This window comes from Falco punctatus, assembly GCF_963210335.1.
Source record: "Falco punctatus genome assembly, chromosome: 1".
In the NCBI taxonomy this organism is placed as follows: domain Eukaryota; kingdom Metazoa; phylum Chordata; class Aves; order Falconiformes; family Falconidae; genus Falco; species Falco punctatus.
The window spans coordinates 51,771,803-51,790,479 of record NC_137580.1 but is presented as its reverse complement, the minus strand read 5'-3'; the positions used below and the strand labels follow the sequence as shown (position 1 = coordinate 51,790,479).

Sequence of the window (18,677 nt, the reverse complement as noted above, 5' to 3'; positions counted from 1 at the left end):
CTTGGTTGCTGGTCGGGGTTAAACCACAACAACCAAGTAGAACCTCAGCAAAGCCAAGCACATGCTCACGGGCTCCATGCCTTCCCAGCTGCCCTTCCACATCAACTTCTACTAGACTGTTTCTGGTTGTTTGCCCACCCTGCTGCCAGGCTGCTCCACTGCTGTAGCAGTTCATCTTAAACAGAGATTTCTGACCACACCAAGGAGCAAAACTTATCAGAACTCTCCCTGTGACACTGGAAACCAGGCTCTGCTGCTGCTGAGTATGGCCTTCCTCTCCCCTCTGGGACTCCCCACCTTTTCCTCCTGATTCTCCCTCCCCAGTTTGCTTTCTGAGATGCAGAGAAATAAGGACAACAGGCAAGGGCAACAATTCCACACTTCATGCACCCAACACCAGCTTTGTTTCCATCCCGCACACTTGCCCTGACCCCGGGTGATGGCAGCCCATGTGTCTGCAGCACACCACGATGGCTTTGTGCCTGGCTGGGACCAAGCACTCAGCAAGGGAGGCTGTGGAGGCAGAGCAAGGACATGGTCCTCTGCTGCCACGGGTCATACGTCTCCAAACAAGCTACTGACCTCAAATGCTGGCAAAAGAAAAGTAGAAGGAAGATATGAGGCCTGCAGTAAATGCATGTTTCCACAGAAGTGGATATGTGCATTGTGTGTTGCATGAGTTTTAATCAGAATGTCTGGTATTACAACCTATTTAATGATTACTGTCAACCCAGATGGCAGGTACACTGAGTACACTAGCCGCATAGATGTCTTAAAAGGAGGAAAAGTGACGGATAACTCAGTGCAGCTTGTAAAACAGAGTGTAACAGATTAGCTGTTGGCATTAGCTCAGAGTTCTAAAAAGAAAAAGTCTATTCATATATCTGCAAGCTATGGTGCATCCCATGATTATTTTTTTAAATGTGCATGAGAGGCGGAAGTGACTCCACGTCCAAACATCACTTCAGGGTCCTCCCCTTCAAAGCTGGTGTCAAGGACAGATGGAAGGCCCATCTGCAGAGAGCTGACATGCCTCTCCACCTCTCAAGCCCTACAGAGGACTGAAAGAAGCCCTGCAAGCCCAACTCCTTGAGCAAATTATGAGAACACCTAAATAATTCATAAGTACAGTCTGCATGGGTGCTCCTAGGAGGCTGCCCTTGCTTTGGGCAGTAGGATGACTGCCTGGTGAAAGACCTGAAGTTTGCTGATGTTGAGACATGGGGAGCATAAGCATGGGCAGCAATAGGCTCAGACAGCATCCCTGTACACCGTTCAAGCGAAGTTCACACGGTAATAGCAAACCCAGGTCTCATGTTTGTACTTGAAGGAAGATATGATGATGTTGGAGTGTCAACAAGACCTACGCAGATGGGTCTGGAGACTGAAGACAAGGGCAGACAGCTGGAGAAACAGATCCATGTACTAAAAGAAAGCATGAGAGAAGGTTTCATCTCCTTAGAGGAGGAAAGATCATGCACCACTTGATCTAGCAAGGATAGTCACAGAGAACAACGTCTAGAAACAGAGGACAGAGAGTTATAATGGAACTAAAACAAGCTTCTTACTGCACGGGTAAGTAACTACCAAAACAATCTCTGGATTCCAGTGGTGACTTCTTCACATTTTAGTATTTCCAGATTGAGAACAGCTACCTTTTTGGAAGCTATCTTTTATCCAAGCACAGACTTTTTTGAACTCAATACTGTTGTAACTGGATGAAACAAAATGGCCTGTAATGTATATAGGAAGTCATATTAAGCAATCTGATGCTTCCATCAGTCCTTAGACATTATAAATGAACCCAGAAACTTCTCAGGGTGATGATAGATGTGGAGACTGCAACTCCCAAAGTTAAATCCTCTGTTTCAAGCAATGCAACCAGAACTCTGTGATCAAGCCTGAGTGTTGCATGGTTTTACTGCCTTCTGCAAGATAGCATCGTCTGCAGGCTGGTCCCTTATATGCAAATTGAGAGCAGCCCTTGGGCCCTGGCACTTTGCCAGCTCAGCCCTCCTTTAAGTGAAGCCGAGGTCTGGGTTGGAATACGTATTTAGCTCCATATGGAGAGAGTGGTGAGTGCTCTGTTATTCAGTCCCTGGGCAGGAACTCAGAGCGCTCTGTGCGTGAGGATTGCACCCTGCAGGAGAGTTTTTGGTTTGGATTGGTTTGGATTTTATACTTCAGTAACTGAGTAGTTTCACCAGCTCCCATAGTTACCTGAAAAATGTCATTATAAGCTAATCTTTAAATAACGTGCTGCCCTTACAGAGCTGAGCCAGGGAATGCATCCCACCTGGTTCATACATCCTTGTGTCTGGAGAAGCCCCTGACTGATTCTGCTATTAGTATCCCTGCCTCTCCGGTCCGCTTCAACATGTTCCCAAGTTTCTCCCTCTCTCTGCATGTGATTTGTTTATCTCAACCCTGCAAAAAGATAGCATTGCTAAATAAAAGATTGAGCACTTCAAATGTTCATATATCGGTTCCTTTTGGACATAGTTTCATTTAAAAATCACACAGAAGCAGCATGGAAGACCTAGTCATCATTTTACACCAGTCTTCCAAAGCATGACACAAACATAAATAAGACTAGATCAAAGAAAAGAACAAAGATCAAAATTTTCAGTAGCAAACAAAATTACTAACCATAGTTTTAAATCAGGAAAAAGTAAATTTTATTGCATCTTTGCAATTGAGGGTTTAAAAAGGGTTAAAAAGGGTAAAAGGAAAAAAAGTAGTAGAAAATACAATCTTTCCAAAGCAGTGACTGTTTATTGTACTTAATTTGGTTTTCTCAATGTCTTACTAGTTCTGCATATACTTTAGCAGACAATTAATTTTGTCAAGTCACCAAAGGTAAGATTATTGCAGATTCTTCAAAAAGCATAAGAATACTTAAAATTCCCAAGGCCTATTTTATATACTCCACTCTAAGTGTTGCCACGGATTTCAATGAGACCTACTCCCATGAAATTATCAGAAAGCTGAAAAAGTCCTTTACAGGCACCCAGGGATCAATCTGAAACCTGATAAAGGGAAAGGGAAAGGGAAAGGCTGCAAAAAGTTTAGATCACTGCATTTTAGGCAAACAATTGGAATAGATCGCCTTTTCCACTGATTTCTATAGCTAGTTCCTATTCTGTATCTGACTTCAAGATGATGAATGGCTTTGCTATTGCTCTTTGTGGTCCACACAGTCATTTCAGCAAATATGAATGCAACGCCCACTAATTCTGCTGTCCTTCAACAGGTGTTCCCTTGGGAAGCAGCATGGGATTGTGGGTTCAAGCTGGCCCAGGGAAGGACTGGGGACAGGTGGTACCTTTTGCTCTGTGTGGGAGTAGCAGAGTGCATGGGTTCAGACAGCTCCTTTGCACTGGGGTGTAGTCAGCTCTCTCAGTCTGTCATAGCTGTTCATGAAGGCAAGCAAGGGTGAGAGCCCAAACCAATCTTCTCCCTGGAAATGTTTGGCCTTACAGTGGAGGGCACAACAAGGAAAACTGAGATTGCAGATCTCCAGGACAACTTTTACTGGCACCTCCAATGTGTTGTAGACAGACACTGGATGAGGAGCATCCAGACTGGCTGCTTTAACAAAATCCCTCTCTAGTGGATACTACCTCCAAGGTGGCCAGGACTAACAGGTGGACCTAACAGGGTTGAGAAAGTGAATGAAAGGACAAAGTGGGGCCAGAACAAGAAGGGGGATGAAGCAAAGCCAGGTCAGGAAGGGGGATGCAACAGGGCTGGGCCAGGAGCTGGGAATGCTGCAAGGCCAGGCAAGGGGTAGGGATGCAGCAGAGCTGGGCCAGGAAGGGGGATCATTGAATCATAGAATCATAAAATCAAGTTGGAAGGGACCCATAAGGATCATCAAGTCAAACTCCCTGCTCCTTGCAGGACTACCTAAAAGTAAACCATATGACTAGGACATCATCCAGATGCAAACTGAGCTCTGGAAGGCTTGGTGCTGTGACCACTTGCTTGAGTGGGCTGTTCCAGTGACCAACCACCCTCTCACTGAAGAATCCTTTCCTAATGTCCAGTCTGAACTTCCCCTGATGCAGTTTCATCCCATTTCCTTGTGTCCTAATGCTGGTCACCAGAGAGAAGGGATCAGCACCTCCCCTTCCACTGCCCCCCTTGAGGTCCCCCTTCAGCCTTCTCTTCTCCAATCTGAACAAATCAGCTGCCCCTTGTAAGTCTTGCCCTCAAGGCCTTTCACCATTTTGGCCTCCCTCCTCTGGACACACTCTTATAGTTTGATGTCCTTCTAATACTGAGGTGCCCAAAACTTCACACAGTACTTGCAGTAGGTCCACACCAGTGCAGAGTGGGACAGTCACCTCCCTCAGCTAGCTCTCTGTGCTAGTTTGTTGAGTTACCCCAGGACATGGTTGGCCCTTTTGGTTGCCAGGGCACACAACTCATATACAACTTGCCATCAACCCAGCCCCCATATGTCTTTCTGTGGGGCTGCTCTCCACCTTCTCATCCCCCATTTTGTATGTATAACCAAAATTACCCCATCTCACTTGCTCTCATTAAATTTCATACAGTTGGTGATTGCCCAGCTCTCTAGTCCATCCACATCTCTCTGTAAGGCCTCTCTACCCTCGAAGGAGTCTGCAGCTCCTCCTAGTTTAATATCATTGGAAAACTTAATGTAATTTGATTCCTGCATCCAGATCATTTATAAAAGCATTAAAGAGCACTGGCCCTAAAATTGAGCCCTGGAGAACCCCACTGGTGACTGGTCACCGGTCTGATGTAACCTCATTTACTAAAAGTCTTTGAGCCCGACCCATCAGCCAGTTACTCACCCAACATATTATGGATTTGTCTAGCTATGTGTTGGACATTTTGTCCAGAAAGATGCCGTGAGACACAGTATCAAAAGCTTTGCTAAAATTCCAAACCATCACACCTACCAGCTTCCCTTGGTTAATAGATGAGGATGCAGCAGGGCTGGCACAGGAAGAGGGTTGCTGGGAAGGCAGATGCAGTGGCACTGCTGAGAGGGGGGAAGCTGTGAAGCTGGGCAGGGAAGGGTATGCAGTGATCCCAGGCTGGGAAAGTGTCTTCTGCAAGGCCAGGCAAGTACCAGCTCAGCAGCAAGGTCATTCTGGGCAGGCAGAGCTGGAGGAGGATGCTGGGAGGAAATACCTGGCCACAGGTGTGTTTCATGGCCAGGTGGCTGACTTCCCCACCTCGCCTGGCTGGGAGTGGGCTGGAGGTGGCCACCATCACCCAGCTTGGGGCTTTCAAGGCCAAAATGCTTTTTGAACTCCTGCAAGTAAGATTACAGAAAAGTCTCACAGTGCCTGTTTAAACAAGTGTGTCTGAACAGGAAAATCAAATAGACAGGGAGCGACTTCAGTTTCTCTGCTTATACGATGTTTAAAATGATAAGCAAGGATATATTTTCACATAATTGGGCTGTGTCAAGGTACCGGCCATTTGATCAGATAGGAGCTCTCTATGTAGTCTCATATCAGAGGGCTAGTAAACTACAAATTAAGGCAGGCTTTAGATTTTGTCTGTGAAGTAGCCAAATAAATTGAATTTTATTCCTAAAGGTCATAATGAGGGGCAGGGTAAAATAAAAAAAAAAGGGCAGAATAACACACCAGGATACCTGAATCAGAAGGAGTAGGGGAAGAAAATAATTGGAAAGGGCTCAATTACTCTTGAAAACTCATAAGTATTGGAAAGATGCCAATTAGCATCTTTGGATCTGACAGAGAGCTTTAAAAGCCCACACTTTCATCACCCTGAAATAAGTCTGCAGGATGGCAGGGCTAGAGGGGCAGAGGAAATGTAATGCACCATGGCTCCATTGAAGGCTTTTGGTTTGCTTTTGTTCCATTTGCTGGTAATTTTTCATTTTATTTGGTATTTGCCTTTGCAACAATACCTTGGGGAGGGTGGGACACCCTGGGATATCTCACCTAGGCCAGAGACTGTTTCTCAATCCCCTCCATCCTTCCATCCCTCCATCCCAACCCATCTGATGATCTGTCATCTTGGATCTGGGAACAGGCAGCCTGACCTTCCTCCAGCTCCCTTGTCCCCTCACCTCCCCCTAGCCCACCCCCAGCTTCTCCCAAAGCAGGGAAAAGCTCCCCTCCCCACCCACCAGCCCCGGGGAAGCTCTCACAAAGGACTGAAGGCTGCAAACCCCCTTTCCTCTATGTGGCTGCTGCCTAAGCCAATCCTTCCCGCAAACCCAGGTCTGGTCCCCCCAGCCTTGTGCTCCAGACAGATTCCCAGGCTCCAGACAAAAAGGCCAGGAGGGCTCCAGGGGACCCATCTGGCTCCCAGCCAGCCCTGCTGAAAGGGGATCAGAAGAAGCCAGATTTACTCCTAAGAACAAAGTTTCCGGTGACTTTCCAAGGCGCTCATCATACTGCTGTCTCCTTTTTTGCTTCTCATCCTTCTCTCCCCCTCCCCTTATTTTTCAAAATCTCAGCTGGAACAGAGTTGTTCCCTGTCACTGCCAGTGAACATACTGCTCCCATCCCTTGTCAGCTCTGTGTATGCTCCTGTGGTTTATTTTTCTGTCGCTAGTTTTACACATCATCAGTATTTAGAGACTTGTATTGGCAAGTGAGGAGGACCTGAATTTACCTGTAAGGCTACTGCTGGGTCAAGCAGGTGGTGATTTACCCCCGCATCCCAGCCTCAGCAGCCACAGTGTGGGAGTCAGGATGTGAAATGTGCGTGTCTGTGTGTGTGTGCAAATGTCACCTAGTGCCAGGGCTTGCAGCTGCACCAGTACTAGTTACTGAGTGGACTGCCATGGGAGACAAGAGGTGCAATGACTTCCAAAAGGCCACCACTAAACCTAAGAGAGATAACTTTGTGTGCTGTATGCAGCCCTGCTCTGCCTGCTGTCAGAGCCTCCTCTTTGTGTCTCTGTGTTATTAAAGTGGCACCATTAGCTCATTACCTCTCCCATGATTTTATAGAAAAAGAAAAAAGTAGGAGCATTTTGTTCCTATCCTTTAGGTTGTCACAGAAGTAAAAATCAAATTGACCCAAATCAATCCCGATTGTAATAGGACTGTCAACAGCAGGGGACAGACTGAATCTGGTGTCACCCGAAACCAGTACAGTTCAGACCCAATGGCAGGACCACATACTGCTCTACAACATGGTCCACGCTGCTGACGTGGGTAGAGGTAGATGGGCAGCATCTGGTGTGCCTGCTCTGGGCACCCCATGGCCACCTGTGGCCAGCCCGGGATCGCCCCTGCAAGGGATGTGCAGCTGCATGGAGGGTATTGTACCTTCAAGCCATGGATTGCAAGAAGTCTGATGCTGTTTGAAAGACTGAAATAAGTTCTGCTATGAGCAACAGAAAAAAACCCAGCTGTTGAAAAGCAAAGTGACCCAACACCAGTAAAGAGCCCACAGTTGCTACATAAATAATGTCAAAACGACATATGCAGGGAATAACATGAAGGCAGCGCAAGGCAGACCAATGTCTAGAAATGTTATCTCTTCTGTTCCAAAAGCTAATCAGCCCAGCAGTGGGAAAGCCAGGAACATTTTAGATTATGTCTATGCTTGCAGTTGATGGAAAGTCTGAGAGGAACATAAGCTTTCTGAAAGACAAATTCAATTCCCCTACAAAATATTTGGGATTTTCCCCCCTCCTTCTCTGGCAATGAAATTATTTGGTTACGTTGATTTATTAGAATGACGTAACTCCCAGTGTCATATCTAGCCATCGGCTGCCACTCAGCAAAAGGATGTGGTGAGATCACATCACCAAAATAATAAGGCACTAGAGTTCCTAAGCTGGAGGTTACATATCATCAGGACAGTTTCAAATACTTGTGGATGGTTTTGATAGTTGCAGGAGTGATTTTTTTTGTTGTTGTTGTTTTTCCATAGACAGAGTCTGGAAGATACCTGATGCCAGTTACTCTGCTGTTCCACCAGTTTCCTTTGCACAAGGAATTTAAAATCCTTTTATATGTATATGCATGAATACATGTTTTCCTAACTGGCAAGTTATTGCTTAAAGCCATCATTTTTGAACCATCTTAGCCAATGAAGAAAAGAAATATTCATCCAAATCCTGTTCCCTGTGAGTTTAGGGGATATTTTGGGGCCTCGGGTTTTACAGACACAAATTAAAGGTGCGGGGAAGCAGTCTTGCCTTGGGATGCTGTGTGACACAGGAAGATCTAAAAAGGCGTGCTGAAAAGAGGAGGCCTGCCAGGTTCAACTCCAGTGCCCGCAGGTTGAGCGGCTGTCTGCTGGTGGGGCCGTTGCTCCCGGCCTTCATCCAGCTGTGCAAGTGGGGGCAGCAGCTGGAGGAGAAACCCTTCTGCACAGACACAGCCCTGCTGCACATAGGCATTTGCTTTCCCTTGTTTTTCCCTTCTAAGAACTTTTTTTTTTTTCTCCTCAGGAGCTGATTATTATCTAACTGAAATGTATTTCCTTCTGAAAAGTGCATTTGTTTTGTGTTTGGTCATATCCCCCCCCCCCCCCCCCCCTCCCCCTTCACATAGAGCTCTCTATTGGGAACAGGACTTTTGCAGCTTGCAGAGTTTTTTCAAAATGTGGTGACATGCGTTTCTTCTGTTCTGTATGTTTTCTTACCATCCTTTCCAACACATATTTTCCAGCAATTTAGAGAGATGTAAGGAATAGCTTTTACACAATAGGCAAAGAAGCCGGGGGATTATTCCAATGGTCTTGCAAGTCTGGAGTATTTAATCTTCTTCAAAAGGCGAGGAAAAAAAACTGTGTCCTTGTGAACAAATGATTAGAAGAAGACTGGGAATACAATAATTACCCCAAATGGAAACCCAGACCGCAGTCAAACAATACAGCTTTTGTAAACTGGCTCCGCCTGTAAAAAAATCTAGGAAATCTCATAACTAGAGCTGGCGAAATCCTTTTCTTATGCAACGATATGTAAAAGGCTCCTGAGAAATGACAGTAAACATGGAAACGCTGTAAAATAGCATGATAATGAACTTGCTTTGAGCATCGGAGATCTCCTTGGCGGTACCAGCATGGATTCCTTCAACCACAAAGTATTTTCTTATGTTAAAGAATTTGGGACAAATTACATACCGTGACACTTCGCCAATAATCAAGCATGTGAAGACAAATAAACCGGGACTCACCATAAACTACCTTGATCGTTATGGGATTCAAGGGGACCAAAGGAATTGGGAGCCAGACAGAGTGCGGCTTTGAATGAATGTCCTTTATGAGAGAGCGGAGAGAAGATCATTTATATCCTTCATATTTTATAGTTTTGCCTCTAGGAAAGAAAAGACCAGCGGAGCCCCGACTATCATTTACTCATAATGATCGCATTCAATCTAGTGATTCACAGTGAATCATATAATAAGGTTTCCATTTTGCGCATGGGGAGAAGAAGGAGGGGTGGTTAAACTTTGTTTAGTTCGCATTCATGCCCCCGGCCTCCTGTTTCCCTTGAACTGTCCGGTTCAAATGACTAACCCATGGGGCCATGCTTCTTTCGTTTGGTTTTTTTTTTTTTTCTTTTATTTTTTACCCTCTTTCATTTACCCCCAGCAATAAAAATCCCTGGGAGGAAACCTGTCAGGATAATTGTACAGTTACTCATTTTCGTACGGCAGCGTTGCACCGAGCACGGCTCTACTTCCTCGGCCTCTCGGGGCCGTGCCGTGCCGTGCCGTGCCGTGCCGTGCCGTGCCGTGCCGCTCCGGCGGTGGCTGCGCCCCTCGCAGCGGGCGGAGACCCCCGGCAGCCCGCCGTTCCGCGGAGCGCCCTCCTGGCCCGGTGCGCCCCGCCGCCCGGGGCACGGCGCGGCGGCGGGCAGGGCAGCAGCAGGAGCAGCCCTGGATGCAGGCTTACAGCAGCACCGGGAGAAGGGGAAAAGTCGCTTTTCGGCGGTTTGGCCTAAACCCTCACCCACACGCACCCCGGGCACGGGGGGACAGCCCGCTGTGGGCACCCCTCCTGCGCGTTCGGGTAGGGGCGAGGGGATTTGGGTACCTGAGACCCTGCTCCCCCCCTAGATGTTACCGCAGAGACCCCTCCACACCCGGGTAGGCACATAAAACCGCCGGCTCGCTGTTGATGCAAGCGGCGGTCGGATGCTCTCTTTGCTCTGGGGACCTTTGCCATCTGCAAGCGTTTCAGGTAAAAGCCGAAGCGAGGGCAGGGTAAAGCTCACGGGGTCGGGAGGAGGCGGCTGGCTCGGCGGGGAGCTCTGCACCGGAGCTGGGAGCCGCGCATCGGCCAGTGCGCCCCACCAGCGGCTGCTCTTGCAGACCCCCGTGAGGAATAGTCGGAATCACCCCAAAAAGCGAACGAAAGAAAGGCACCGGGCGGGCGGAGGGGGAGAAAAGCTTGGAGAGCACAAGCATCCCAGAGCGAGGTGAGGCAGGTCGGTGCTGGCGGGCAGGGGCAGAGGTGATGCCACCCAGACACCGGCCCCAAATGCGCCCGGAGGAGCGGAGCTCTTCTCCAGGAGAGCCGGCACCTCTGCAAGAGTTTTAAAAATATATATATAAAATTAAATAGGCGTGTTGTCACTGAAGGGAAAGCACTGCCTTAGCCATGGGGCTTTCACCAAGACAGCCAAGTTCCCCTTTGGGCAGAGCAGAGAGTCTCGAAGTCTGCTTGACATCTTGAAGCTTAAACAACCGTAAGGCATTGTTACTCCCTGGCAGCAAAGTGCCTCGTTACGCCTGATTGAGCTAATTGCTTTGAAATAGGATATATTATCTATAATTATAGAGATCTTGGAGGAGACGGCCAGCCTTTTCTTTCATCTTTTCCAAGTGCATCATAATGTCGCGATCAAATTAATTTGGGCCACTTGAAATAGTGCCTTCCTTTCAGCCCGGCTCCTCCGACCCTCAAAGAGCCGGGGACGCCTCGGCGGCTGGAGTTTGGCCATCCAGATCGCTACTCCTGGTAGCCTCCCGAGGACCAGCCCAAGTCCCTGAAGCCTTAAAAGTACTTTAGGTTGTGTTTAATTATTTGGGCAGAAAGGAAAAGGGGGAAAGGGATTGCGGGGGGGAGGGGGGGTGTAGGGGGAGACTGGGGGATAGAAAAGAACGGAGGTCTTTTCACATTATCCGACGCTCAGCGGAGAAGGAGCAGCGACGGGAGCTGGGAGGGCAAAGACTTGAAGGGCTTTGAGGGATTGTAAAGCCCGCGGGACATTTCTAGCAGTTGCGACAGATCTGGCTCTTTGCCCCCAGGGCTGCGCCGTTCAGGGCTGGAGCACGGCTGGCTGAGGGGCGCGCAGGGAGCACGCAGATTGAGCGGAGGGACCGCGCAGGCAGCTCCCGGCGCGGCAGACCTGCCCAAAGCCGCCGGTCCCCAAAGCCGCCCCGTGTCCTGCGGGGCTGTCTGATCTCCTAAGAGCTGCTGTCTCAGGGGAAATAAAATAGAAACAAGGGAAACAACAACACTCTCTCCCTTCTGAGTTCTGCCTTTAAGTCAAAGATAACGTTTACAAAAGGCAGACAATGCCCTGAATTGGCTTAGCGCAGCCTCCTGTCCTCCCTCCCCATCCCCCACGCACTCGTCCCAGCCCTTGTTGTTGTATTCCCACCGAAATAAAATGCTATGGGTAATGGCTTTGCCTAGCACATTCATTATATTGAAACGGGACTGTTTAGGATGCTAATTGCCCAATATTGTTATCTAGCACAAGTGCCTTCAGGGAAGCGCCACGGTTCCCAATAAAAACACTGGACTGGAACAAGCACCAATAAAGTCACCTATTCCCCACCACCACCACCACCACCGCCCTTTCACTTCGATTTTCCTTAGAGCCCGGGGAGGAAAATAAGGGGCACCTAAAAGCAAGTCACAGTATCAACACAACGGAACTAATACCAAAAAAAGTTTCTAAAATGCAGTGGCGTTTTGGTCACCCGGAGCGCAGCGAGCAAGGGGAGAAGAGTCTGGATACTAGAAGTTTTCCGCTAAACAAAGAAATTAATTTCGGGGAAGATTTCGTTTTGTAAATTTGATTTCTCCATTCCTAACCTAGAACCTGTAGATTTTACTAAGAAAGAAAGGAGAGAAAGAAAGGAGCAAGAAACGAAAGAAACTTCCCTGGCTGCCCGTTTTCAGCCCAAGAGCTTGCCAGCATGTGAATTAGAATCGAGTCCTTGCTATGGTACAGTGATTAAAATACCACTGGGTATGACAGAAACATAAACACAAAGCGTTCATTGCTGGGAGATAAATAAAGAGCTAATTATCTCATTCTGTCAACTCTCAATAAGAGCGGGATCTCCCTCTCAGTATGGGACACACTCATCTCCTCAAACCTCAGCAACATCCCAATGTTCAGACCATTCTGCAAAAGAAAAGTAAGGAAAAACACCCCACAACCCAGCAGCTCTATTTTTGCTTTTCATGTTTCCATGAAGACAATGAGATCGAAAGCAGCCTAGGGGCTGCCTGGAGGTCTAATAAACACATCACTTTTCCCTTTGCGCGGTTGCGTTTGGGATCAGGGAAGGAGGAGAAAAAAAAAAAAAAAGATCCTACCTGTAGGATCGGGTGGAGGGGACATCGTGAAACACGATGCATCGATATTTTCTTAGTCGGGGGGTGGGGTGGGGGTGCATCTTCGCGTCGGGCACCGGGCTTTGGGAAAATGTCGTGTGATTGGTAGAGCAAACTAATTTTGTCAGGCTGAATGTGCCGATGTCCCAGGGCTAAGGCGCCTTGCTCCCTTGATGCGGGTTAACGTCCTCAATAGTCCCCCTCCAGCTGAAGCCTTTGATCAGACCGCTGCTGGCGCCTAAAAACAACATCACTTGTCTGCCTATTAGAGGCACTGACTAATCGTGACAGATTGTTTATTCTCGCAATTAGCAATGCAGCCGCTTCTCCGAGCACCCCCCCCCCCCGCACACACACACCCTCCCCCGGCGCGGCCCGGCCCGGCCCCTCGGCCCGACGGGGCGCGAAGGAGGCTGCGGGCAGAGCACGGGCAGCCGTAGGGCGCAGGCAGGGCACGGGCAACCGCAGGGCACGGGCAACCGTAGGGCGCGGGCAGCCGTAGGGCGCGGGCAGGGCACGGGTAGCCGCAGGGCGCGGGCAGGGCTCGGGCCGGGAGCGGGCAGGGCGCGGGCAGGGCTGGGCGGCAGCCCCGCTGCTCCCCGCCCCGCAACAGCTGTCCCCGGTCTCACCGCGGCGCGAATCGGCCGGGAACCCGGTTACGTGTGAGCTATATGTCCGTGCATATACAGATCTGTGCAATGCGCGTTCACCCCAATCTATAGGAGCGCACGGGGGTCGCCTTGCAAGTCGCGTAACAATCGTCTTCCCGTAGAGGGATCGTACGTGAGCACAACTCAGCGTGTGTACGTGCAGGGCAGTACCTACAGCAAGCGCACCGCAAGGGTGTACACTCCCGCGTGTGTAAGATACCGCGTGTGTGTAGCTGCGCGCAGGACAACGCATTTTAATCAGATCCTGTTGCTTATCAGTTAATAAAATGTCTATTATATCAATTCATTTCATAATCTATATGCTCCTAATCTACCATCTTTATTGGGTCCAGTTAAAAGGAAAGGGAATTCGCTGTCCCTCCCCGTTCAGATAATTGCCCTTAAATGACTGCGAGAGCCTCTGTGCTCGGAGGAGATTAGAGCCCTGCCGCTATCAATAAACTTTTCCCAGCGAGCGGCCAATCACGTTATTAGAGCGCGGCTCCTTTTTACTGCACATCCGTCCTGGGTGCAGGGATAAGGGATCGTAAAACGAATTTACAAAACAAAATAGTCGGGACTTTAATGGGTCTGGGGCTTAGACGTTCCTTTTTACGCGAATGAACATTTCATTATCTGGAGACACGCACGCATCTCTGCCATGCAGCCTAGCGCAATATATGGGTATATACGTATGTAAGCGCAGAGCTCCGCAGACGCATCGAACGCACCGCGGGGGAGGCGTTCATTTAAAAACAAAACAAACAAGCAAACAAAGCCACAAAACCACTTTTTCAAGGCGCAGCCGGGCTGTGGGGCAGGCAGGGGCTCCCTCCGAGAAGTCACACCCGGGACAGCCCGGTATGCGTTGGCCTGGCAGAAGAGCACGGCCCGGGCCCGCTCCCTGCGCGCCGCAGACAGCGAGGACGGCTTTTTTCCGACGTTCGCGCACTCGTCCCCCAATGCTTGAGCCACCCCCCAGGCCCGTCCCCGCGGCGGAGCGCGGCTCCGGCGGCCCCGGCCTTCCGCACTCCCGCCTGCGCTGCGCGCCGAGGCGCGGATCGGAGCGGGGGGGCGCGGGGCGGGGCCGGGCGGGGCGGGGCGCCCCGACGGCGAGCCCGGCCTGGCCCCCCCGCCCACTCCCCGGGCCGCCGCCACCGCCGCAGCCAATGGGACGGCGCCGCCCCGCCCCCCGCGCGCTGGTTGGGCGGTGCCTACCCCCTCGCCGCTTTATCAGGCGGCGCCGCCCGCCGCGGCGTCGGAGCGCGTCGACGGCTGCCCGCGCCCCCAGCGCCGCCCCGGCCCCATGAGCCGCGGCACCCGCTCCCGCCCGGCGCTGCGGTGGCGACGGCGGGCCGCCTCTGCATGGCCCCGGCTGTGGATATGACCGCCGCGCCCACCGGGGTCCGCAGCGACGAGCTACCAGCATCCGCCTTCAGCAAGCCCGGCGGCGGCCTCCCCGTCGCAGCGGCGATGGGTGGGGAGGAGGAGAGCGACAAGCCCAAGGTCTCCCCATCCTTCCTGCCGTTCAGCGTGGAGGCGCTCATGGCCGACCACAGGAAGCCGGGCGGCAGGGAGGGCCCCGAGGGTGCTGGGCCCCCGCCGGGCGCCAGTGCGGCCGCCCGCTCCAGCCTCAGCCCCCGCCTGGGCGCCCTGACGGCGGAGGCGCCGGCCTCGCCGCTGCCCCTCGGCGGCCACTTCTCTGTCGGGGGGCTGGTCAAGCTGCCCGAAGACACCCTCGTCAAGGCGGAAAGCCCTGAGAAGCAGGAGCGGAGCCCCTGGATGCAAAGCCCACGGTTCTCGCCGCCTCCGCCGAGTAAGTAGGGTCGGGAGAGGACGGGCTGGGAGGCCCCCCCGGGCCACCCGAGCCCTTCCCGCGGGGGCAGCCGGGGGTTTCCTCCCGCTTTCACCCGGCCTGGCCCCTCCTGGCACGCTTTTCCCTGCGGGTCGCTCTCTCTGCGGGGCCACTTCGGCGCGTTCAGAATACTGCAGTCAAGGGTGCGCGAAGCCGGACGATCGCCGCGAAGGAGAAGAGCGGCCGCGCCCGGGCGAGATCGTGTGCCAAATGTTAAGGGAAGGGGGGGGGGGTGTGTGTGTGGAGAAAAAGTTAGCTTCACCTGGGCTGGAAATGGCCACGCAAAGCCTGACTTAGCCTCAGCGGTGTTTTTCGCCCAAAGCAGCTCAAAAAATCTCCTAAGGACCCGCACAGACCCGGCTCCCAGGCGAGGCGCCTTCGGGCTTTGCGGGCGTCAGCCCCACCGGTTGCTCTCTCAAGTGTTGCATCTCCAAAGTCCGAAGAGCCGCAATTACCGATGTTTTCCTGCTTTACTACGGAGACATCTAAAATAATAACAGCAGCGGGAGGGCCGAGATCAGGAAAGCCCGTTAACCCTCCGCAGCGGCTGCGCGGAGCCCGGGGCCGTGCAGCCGGGGCCGCCTGCCCTGGCCGGGGCCCGCTCCCGCCCCGCTTAGGCGCCCGCGGGAAGGGGCGCGGTGGGGCTGAGGCTCGTCGGGGCGTTCGGGGCGCACTTAGCGGAGCTGCCAACAGAGCTGCTCTCGCTGTCCTTTGGAGGAAGGCAGATTTCCCGACAGGACTTGTGTAGCTTATCGCGGTGGTTTAATTTAAATAAATTGCAAAGTAAAAGCTGTTGCTAAGTAAACCCGGGGTAGATTGAGGCTGAGGACCCTTAGAAATATTAAGGAAGAGGAAATGTGCAGACCGGTGAAGAGCGGTAGATACAGGCCGAGTGTGAATTCAGAACTCGTAATTAATTACATGCTTAATCCAGTTCCCAGGGGCCTAATGAAGAGGGTGTGAGTCTGAGAAGCCAGCCCATTTTGTTTATTTTTTTTCCTTAATCCAATAAAAAGGACAGGATTTTTTTTTTTGGAGGGTCACTCCCTTCATTTACATCTCCTCTATGAGCCGGGAGCCGTGAAAGCGGGAGGCGGAGGGCTCGTGGGTGTCTGACTCCTGCCGTTTGCCGAGTTTTTCATGGAGTCGGAGCGGTTCTTGCTACAAAGCACTGCGAGTACCTTCGGTCTTGGGAGTCTTGAAAAAGCTATTTCCATAGTAAAACGCTTGTTTCCCTTACTGGAACGGGAAACAATCAATTTCAAGTGTGCCCCGGGCAGCCCTGGGGTTTTTGTGCAACTTCACGTTGAGCGGGACCTTATTTCCCCCTTTCTGCCCACCCCAGCTGCTGTAGGGTGGGGGCTCCGCGGGGCGTGTGAGTTCAGGTGCTGCTAACCGAGGTGTCTCTCTCCTTCCCCCTCCTCCGGCCGCTGTGGGCGCAGGGCGGCTGAGCCCCCCGGCCTGCACCCTGCGCAAGCACAAGACCAACAGGAAGCCGCGGACGCCCTTCACGACGGCGCAGCTGCTGGCCCTGGAGAGGAAGTTTCGGCAGAAGCAGTACCTGTCCATCGCCGAGCGTGCGGAGTTCTCCAGCTCGCTCAGCCTCACTGAGACCCAGGTGAAGATCTGGTTTCAGAACCGCCGCGCCAAGGCCAAGCGGCTCCAGGAGGCCGAGCTGGAGAAGCTGAAGATGGCAGCCAAGCCCATGCTCCCGCCCGCTGCTTTCGGCATCTCCTTCCCGCTGGGTGGCCCGGCTGTGGCCGGTGCCTCTCTGTACGGTGCTTCCAGCCCTTTCCAGCGGGCAGGGCTGCCCGTGGCTCCTGTGGGACTGTACACAGCGCATGTGGGATACAGCATGTACCACCTCACATAGAGCTGAGCCTGCCGAGCCCAGCCTGCTGGCTGTCTGCTCCTGGCCGCTCCGCACGCACTCCCTCCCTGCTCCTCGCTGCGAACTTCCCTGTGGGCCCTGTGACAGAGACTTCTCCAGTCGTGCTCTGCTCGACCTCTATGCTGGCCCTCCCGGTCCCGTGCCGTTCCGCTTTCCTTAGCAGTCCTGGGAGATGCTTAGTTCTCCAGCTGGCAGAAACCTGATGCATCCCCCAGCTCCTCCCCGGCACAGGGCAGTGATGGGCCAGCCCTGCCCTGCTTCCCCGGGTCCGGCTGACAGCCTGGGGAGAGCCCCCCACCGTGGGGAAAGGAACTGTGGAAAAGAAACGGCAAAAAGGGGGCTGAAAGACAGGATGTTTCTCTTGCTTTTTGCAAGGCAAGGTCAAGAGGCAGGAGTGTAGAGCAGCCTCTCCCGTTCCTGTGTAACAGTACTGTCTGTTACCTGTGTTTGTTCTTCCACCAGCTCCATTGGAAGGGGCTCTGTGTACTATGTAATATACTGTATATTTGAAATTTTATTATCATTTATATTATAGCTATATTTGTTAAATAAATTAATTTTAAGCTACTGTTTGATGCGGTTTGTTTGCTCCTTGCCCTGCCAGGGGTGACAGAAGAGGCTAAATTTGTGTGTCGGGGGGCAAGGGAGAGAGGGACTGGCTGTACTGGCCATTTATCTTTCTCTCCCCAGCGGGCATCAGCCTCAGACAGTGAGGCCTTGGCTGAGGTTTTAAGTTTGCTGTGTATCCCAGAGTTGCCCCATCCTCGTGGCTTTCTGAGGTTTCTTCCTTTTTTTTTCCCTCCCCAAGCAGCTCCCACCACCTCCCTGCCCCAAGGGTGCGGGTGCCCGCTGTCGCCAGCGGCTCCGGGGGCGGCCGGGCTGTCCCTGCCCAGGGCTGTGCCTCTCCCTGCCAGCCGGCCCTTGCTGGGAAGCTCCTGGCTGTAGCCCCCGACGGCTGCCGGAGGCGTTGAGGTCCCACCTCGTTGTCAAGCCTAGCGAGAGACCAAGGCTTCCCCACAGCTCCCCTCGGCAGCCGGCACTGCTCAGGGGAAGGGAGCACCGGGCGCTTCGGGTGTGGGGAGGGGGACAGGGCTGTCGCGGTCGGGGTGGTGCGGGAGAAGGAGGAAGCGTGCGATAATAGCGGGGCAGAGGCAGCGCCGGCGCCGAGGGTTCGGGTGATGGCGACGGGGGTGTTAGGGTACGGGGTGGTGGGAATGACTGGGGGGGGGGGGGGGGGGGTGTTCGGGCACGGGTGTGGGGCCGCGGAAGAGCAGCCTGCGGGACCCGCGGGACTGACGGTCGGGACCGCCCGGCGCCGGCTCCTGCCCATCCCCGTGGCTCCGGGCGCCCCGCAGCCCTCCGCAGCCGGCTCTTCTGGAAACCCGTCCCAGTCGTCACGGCCCCCTGGAAACCGCCGGCGACGGCCGAGGACCCCGCGGAGGAGGGCGGCGGGACACCCCGCGCCATTCCGCGCCCGCCTGCCCCGGTGCCGCCGCTTCGCCGCGTCCCCCGCTGGCTGCGCCTCCGAACCCCCTCAGTGCGCCGCTCCACCCCATTTCATCTTGCGGATCGCTCGGGTAACGGAGAGCGTTGGTTTTCCCTTTTTATTTTATTATTTTTTTTTAATTTCGTGCTTTATCTTCGCTCTTAGGGAATGGGCGCTGAGAAATTAGGTCTGTCTATATTTTTCTTTCTGTCTTTCCCCCCCCCTCCCCCCCGCGCT

General features: G+C 52.6%; 1 protein-coding gene across 1 annotated transcript; it reads left to right on the top strand.

Moving 5' to 3' along the window:
* Window positions 1–4,154: 4,154 nt before the first annotated feature.
* On the top strand, window positions 4,155–17,522 carry MSX1 (msh homeobox 1). Its single transcript, XM_080373483.1, has 2 exons — window positions 4,155–15,024; window positions 16,506–17,522. The coding sequence occupies exons 1-2, from the start codon at window positions 14,574–14,576 to the stop codon at window positions 16,934–16,936; spliced, it is 882 nt and encodes a 293-aa protein (XP_080229609.1). The 5' UTR covers window positions 4,155–14,573; the 3' UTR covers window positions 16,937–17,522.
* Window positions 17,523–18,677: the final 1,155 nt, after the last annotated feature.